The sequence below is a fragment of the Phalaenopsis equestris genome, unplaced genomic scaffold (genome assembly GCF_001263595.1).
Source record: "Phalaenopsis equestris unplaced genomic scaffold, ASM126359v1 Scaffold000375, whole genome shotgun sequence".
Taxonomy (NCBI): Eukaryota; Viridiplantae; Streptophyta; class Magnoliopsida; order Asparagales; family Orchidaceae; genus Phalaenopsis; species Phalaenopsis equestris.
The window spans coordinates 41117-48128 of record NW_018164817.1 but is presented as its reverse complement, the minus strand read 5'-3'; the positions used below and the strand labels follow the sequence as shown (position 1 = coordinate 48128).

At 31.3% G+C, this 7012-nt stretch overlaps 1 protein-coding gene across 1 annotated transcript in view; it reads right to left on the bottom strand.

The window, feature by feature from the left end:
* The window catches only part of LOC110026525 (ubiquitin carboxyl-terminal hydrolase 8), a 62671-nt gene extending 61608 nt beyond the window's left edge, over positions 1-1063 (bottom strand). Inside the window, exons 1-2 of the mRNA XM_020727491.1 lie at positions 725-1063; positions 327-581 (exon numbers count right to left, since the gene is read on the bottom strand). Coding sequence (XP_020583150.1) covers positions 327-581; positions 725-810 — 341 coding nt within the window. The 5' untranslated portion in view covers positions 811-1063. The remainder of the gene's footprint in view (positions 1-326; positions 582-724) is intronic.
* Positions 1064-7012: the final 5949 nt, after the last annotated feature.

Below are 7012 nucleotides of genomic sequence, written 5' to 3'. Positions count from 1 at the left end.
GCTGAAGTTTACGTTGTAATTAAGTTGGATAAAAGAATTCCCTGGCAACTAACTCTCACGCATGGCATCACAGCCAGATAAATTGCAGCATAGATCATGTAGTCAATCAATGCTGAGAAACAAAAAGGCCCACAAATGCAAGCCCCCTTGGCCTAGTGGTTGAGAGTTTTGTCTTTCAACCAAAAGGTCCTATTTTAAGGCCTTGCATATGCAATGTGTTCGTTTGTGTGTGGAAAAAAAATAATAATAATAAAAATAAAAATAAACCCAACAGATTCTGATACCGAGAGATAAGATCAAAATAAAGGGCCTCTTGCTTTACTCACCAGCTGAGCGCCTCCGACCACATATCAGTCGGAATCAAAGCATAGCTCCGTCCGGAAAACCCTTGCTCCGCATCGTCCGTCATAAGACAATCATCTCGCCGGAGACTAAATACAAGATCCGAGTTGAAGATGTTGTTGATGATCCGCATCGGCCCACCATACGAGGATGGCGCGGGCGAGGCAGTGTAAGGGATCCCTCGAACCACATTGCCGATACCGTGCTCGGATTCCAGCTCCTGCACCTCCGCCCACCACCTGATCAGTAAATCACGAGGTAGATCAGCGTGAGACGAAGAAAGGTCGGAAAAGGCGCGGAGAGGATTCCTTAGGGTTTCAAAACCTCTCGGCAGGCACTATCCGATCGCGAAGGTGAAAAATCGCAGGATTCAGGAGCGCACCTGTAGGGCACAAGATACACCCTGTCGTCTTCAAATGCTGGCGTCTGATCAGTAGTTCCAGCGTCATCGGGCGGGAGACTATCCATAAATTTCGCCAAAAGGGTGGAATGCGCTCCAAGCTCTAGGAGCAAAGAGATTTGAGCTGTAGGAATGAAAGGAGAGAAAATGATACGAAGGAGGGCCCTGAACTTCTCGTTCGAAGCTCAGCACAATCTTTTGGACATCAGTCTTTTGTTGAGGAAGAGGTTGCTGCGGTATGTTGTGTCTGTCGAGCCGCCGGCAATTGAGATTGGAAGGGCTCTTCCATGATTGATAAAATTTTGGAAGGAAGAAAGTTGAGTGGGGATATTTTATTCATTTTTTGTTAAATTGTTCTTAAAAAATTGCTATTTTCTAGCAAAACTATTAGGCATCAATTTTTATATAGTAATTTTATGGAAATTATTTTTTAAAATTATAGATCTCAATATTTTATTTTTTTCATATATTTCATAAAAAGTTATTTATTTTTTTATGAATTTATCTATAAATCAAACTCACGTAATTGCATGTCAGTAATATAAAATTTTAAATCCTACAAAATTCTTATAAATTTATCATAATTTAAAAGCTAAATTATTATATTTATTTACATATCACCTATGTTGATGTTAGGATATTTATAATGGTAGTGTGACATCTTAATATTATTAGTTTGTATAAAAGTTCAACACACATGAGTAAAATAATAATTTTATAGAAGACACTAGAATTTTTATATGAAATTTCAAAAAGGAAAAAAACTACAAGAATGAGTCCAATTAAATGATCTTATTAATATTTTTCACATGTTATACATAATATTTGATTATGCAATTAACAGGGGTATTGATACACTTTAGTAGACTTAAAGGAAAATTTTATAAGATAGTGGTGAAGCCTGCAATACTCTATTGTGCAGAATGTTGGCCTTTAAAAGAGAAGCATGAAACAAAGTTAATTGTTGTTGAGATGAGAATATTAGGAGGATGAGTGGCTTGATACTTAGAGACAAAATGCGAAATGAATATATGCAGATATGGTTGGTATAGCTCCAGTGACGGATAAGATTAAAGAGAGTCATCTTGGGTGGTTTGGTTAAATTAAACGTCGACCATCTGATGATTATATTAGGGCAATGGATTTTTTAGATTTGACTGATATTAAGAAAGGCAGAGGTAGACCTAAAAACTCTTTGGTATGTTGTATAAGAAATGATCTTAATATATTATACTTAAATAAAAATATGACACAATGGAGAAAAAGGATTCATGTGCCGACCCCACTTAGTGGGACAAAAGCTCTTGTTGTTGTCGTTGTTGATTTGATATGTTACATGAAGTACTTTTGATATGAATTAAATTAAATATGCTATTTAAATATTATTTAATTTTGTGAATTTGATTTAGTTAGCCATTTTTGTATTTTGTTTTAGTACTAGAGTCTTTTTTTACTTTCTTATTTGACTAGTCATTTTCTAGGCATTTAGATCTAATATTTATTCAATATAAAGTAATAATTTATTAAATTGTATATTATTATTTAGCAAAATAATATTAGATCATTTTATTTCCTTTAAATTACTTAAATTTTCATCTTGCTTATAAATAGCCCTCATTTTCTTCATTAAGAGATGTTAAAAATTTTACAACTCTAACATATACTCTCATTTTCTTCTTTTTCTATTAAAGAAAATTCTGAGGAAAAAATTTAGATTTCTATTTTAAGTGCTCTACATCATAAATACTTAAATAATATCATATTTACATGTTCTACATTTTAAACCAATTAGTTTAATCTTTTTTAACATGAAGTTAAAAAATTATTTTTTATATAAATCAAGATATTGGTGGAAAAGAATTCTCTCATGTTTTGTTGAGTGTCCATCACTGACCTTGAAAGATTTATATCTAAATGATTAGATGTGTTATTTTAAGAATAATATATTATCCCAAGAGGTAGAAATATTTCCTTAAATTGACTTTAATCATTTGTATAAGAAAATTTTTTGATTTATTAGCCTTACTAAATAAAGACTTTTTCTTTATCTTATAGGTGCAAGATATACCTTATTTTATTTTAGAGTCTGGTATCCTACATGGGCAAGCCCTCATAATTAATTACGTCATAGGAGATATCAACTCCTAAGAAAACTCAATTAAATTATTGGCTTATATTATGCAAGTTTCAATATTGAAGCTTTTCAATTAAAAGATTCAAGATATGAAGAGGTTTTTAAATGATGGAGTTTCAAGCTTTAAATTTTTTTTTAGAATTCAATGGTTGAATAGTTCCATGAAAAGGTTAGCAAACTCGGAGAAGAAGGTGTACTATGGGGGTTAGAATTACAATATTATTGAAAGAGTTAGGTTTTGATTTAAGAAGTTGGATTTGATTGATTCAGTTTAACATACTTAATTTGAATTGATTTGGCTTAATTAAGGTTTGACTTGAGTTATTTGATTTGTGTTGAAGGTTTGATTTGAAGAATGATTGAAGGTTATCTTAAGGTTGTCTGAAGGATGATTTAAAGGTAATTTGAAGGTAATTATAAGGTTATTTGAATGTTGAAATAGTTTATTTGAAGGTTACTTGAAGGTTGAAAAATTTTGTTTGAAGGTTATTTAATGGTTTCAATGTTGTTTGAAAGTTGCTTCAAGATTGTTTGAAGTTTTGAAGTTTTCATAATTGAATATGTCTAAGGGTTTGAAAGGGTTTAAAGCTTTAATGCTAAAAAATTTGAAATGGTTTGAATTTTTGAAGTTTGAAAATTTTGAAGTTCAGAGTGTTTGAGTGGAAAAGTTTGAAGTTTGCAATGTTTAACGTTTTGAAGTTCTTAAAAGGATTTAAAGTTTGACATGTTTGATTTGAAAGGTTTGAAGTTTGAAAAGTTTAAGATTTGTAAGTTTCAAATGGTTTTAAGGTTTTGAAAAGTTTGGTTTTCAAAATGTTTGAAGGTTGAATTTTTTTTTGTTTTGAAATTTTGAAAAGGTTAGTTTTAGAAGTTTGAATTTTGGAAATTTTAAGGTTTTGAAGTTCTTAAATGATTTTAAAGTATTAAAAAGTTTAGTTTGAAAAGTTTGAAAGGGTTAGTTTTGAGGTTTTGAAAAAGGTTGATTTTTTGAATTTGAAGTTTAGAATGTTTAGGGTTTTAAAGTTTTGAAAAGGTTGTTTTTTTAAGTTTGAAATGTTTAATGTTTTAAAGTTTTTAAATTGGTTTTGAAGTTTTTGAAATGGTTTTCAAGTTCAAAATGTTAGATTTGAATATTTGAAGTTTAAAAAGTTTAGGTTTTTAAGTTTTGAAAATGTTAGTTTGGAAATGTTTGATTCAGGGATTCATATTTGAGCTAAAAACTTAGTTGAGAGGTTTAATTTTATTGGTTTGATTTAAAAATGTTGATTTTGTGGACTTGTATCCTAGGCTAATGGGACAGGATTGGTTGAAAGGATTTTTAAATGGGCGTTGAAACTCTAACCTTAAAGTAAATTTTTTGGGTATAAATCCCCCAGTCAAGATGCTTTTGGCTTTCTATCTTTTTGAGTTCATTAGAATCCTTAGAATATTATGCAACCAGATAGTTAAAGGTTTTCACTTAATACCATATTAATGCCAAGAGTAGAGCTCCTTACTATTAGGTGGCTTGTGATGCCTTTTGTCAGTTAATATGGGTTACTTTATCCTAGGGCACCAACATAGCCTAAGTAGGTTACATATTTGTTGTTTATAGAGCTTAGCCTTTAATACTAACTAGTGTTACCTAGTAGTCTAACATAGGCTTCTAGATTGAAATATTCTATAAAATGTGTGAATCTTATGTTTCATTTTTAAGTTAGCGAACCTAGGATTCACAATTGATCTACCTAATGGTGGTTTTTGTTTTTTATGTTAGTGAATTTCGATTTGTTTTTGCGGTTTAACTTTATTTCATGATGTGGTTCAACTCTTATTTTGTCGGTCAACATGAGAATCAAGGTTTCTATTTTTAAAATAATGTATCTTTTTAGGTTTCTATGTTAAGTTGGTATTCTCCATTGAGCTTTATCCTTAAGCTCAATTTCTAATGTTTGTTTGCTATTCTATTTGAAGCTTACAAAAGATTTCATCTGTTGACATAAGTCAATTTTGCATGATTTCACCTACTTTTTACCCTGCATTTTACTAGTTATTTTTACTGATTTACCAAGGATTTACACTTGAAAGGTTTGTTTGATGTTGTGCAGATTACATGTATTGAGTACGTGCATTGTATAATTAAAAAAACTAATGTAAGAGAGACCTAAAGCGGTGTGACCATGCTTAGAAGAGGCTTGACCACACCAAGCTATAGTCACCAGCAGTGTAACCACACCATAATTTTGTGTGATTACTCCATATTTGTGAAGGCAACGTGACCACACCGAGATCAGGCATGATCATGATCACCCGATTTAAAAGGTTGGCATGACCACACCAACAGAGTGAGAATTTAACCACACCATAATTTTGTGTGATTACTCCATATTTGCGAAGGCAACGTGACCACACCGAGATCAGGCATGCTCATGATCACCCGATTTAAAAGGTTGGCATGACCATGTCATATTTTGGCATGACCACACCAACCGAGTGAGAATTTGTTTTGGCAAGAAATATTCATACCAAATTCATGTGTTAAACTATAAAAAGGTTCCTTAGGACATCTTTTGAGAGAAGGGAGTCTTGGAGATGGCTGAAGGGAAAAAAGAGAGGGTTTTAAAGAGTTCTACTTTAGGATTCTTTCCTCTTTTGGGGTTGAGGTGCTAAGGGTGTTTCCTATCTTTTTCCTCTGTATTGTCTCACTTATTCTGAGAGGTTTATTGTATGAGAGAGGAGTTGGTTGTTGTGGAAGAGGGAACAAATTATTTTGCAACTTTTTTACATTCTAGTTTTCCCTACAATGATGATTTTAATGGAATATTTTCCTTGCATTATTTCCAACATGCATAGTTAAATTTTTTTTTTTGCGCCTCTATGATCCATGATATTTGTTTTTATGGTCACTTAGGATGATTTCTTTTTCTATATTGGTCGCCTGAGGAATCGGGGCTTTTTTTTTGTTGTGTTAACCATAGAGTTTCATTTACTCTTTATCTAGCCAATTATGATGTTAAAATACTTTATGATTTGTGAATTCTACCTGTTGCGTAGATCAATAAAATGGTTAACCACAAAATTAAAGAAATAATAAGAATTTTATATAGGTTTTGCAACTTAGAAAGGGGATCAAAACAAATTTACGGGATGCCATATGGATTAAGTAAGTCTCAACTTCATCGATTCATGTCTTCTTTTGGTCTAAGCATAGGCATAATGAAGACTTTCTATCTTTTTTGAAAACTATCACGTAGGGGAATGTCTTGAAAAACCACGAACCATCACATCACTTAAATCACTAGAATGCGGGCCTCATAAATCTTGAAGAACAGTAAGATTTATTTACCACTGTTTTCTATCCTTTTTAAACTCGTTTTTTTTTTATTTTTGCTTTTAATTAGGTTTTTTGATACACCTTTAAATCACAAGAATGCGGGCCTCATAAATCTTGAAGAACAGTAAGATTTATTTACCACTATTTTCTATCCTTTTTAAACTCGTTTTTTTTTTAATTTTTGCTTTTAATTAGGTTTTTTGATACACCGCTTGTTTGTGATCATGCTAAATTAGGTTTAGAAGTGCAGCAAACTAGAGCATCACTCTCTAAAATATTTCTTAACAATTTACTCATGGAAATGATATGGGGTATTCCTTAACCACATTATTACTTCACACATATAATTTTGTGATTCGGTTGACTTGCTTCATCACAACTTTTCGTGTTGTCATGAGTATGCTACTAAAGACTTTTATGCATTCATATTTAATACTTAAGTTGACTTGCTTCATCGCAACTTTTTGTGTTGTCATGAGTATGCTACTAAAGACTTTTGCATTCATATTTAATACTTAAGTTTATTTGCATGTCTTATTATTTATTTTAAAACTTTATATTTCACATACAAAAAAATATTTTGATAAAAAAAGTAGTTATCATAAAAGAAAAAGATTTTAAATATTTAAATATGTGGATGAGTTAAACAGTAGATATAGAAGCTTAATTCAGTTTTAGAGTTTAGATGTTCATGTGCCAGATATACAATGTGCAAGCTATTTGATGAAAATTTTTAAATATATAACTTTGGTGGGGGTTTCATATTTACATATACCATATATTTACTTACGGAATATATACGGAATATATATATATATATATA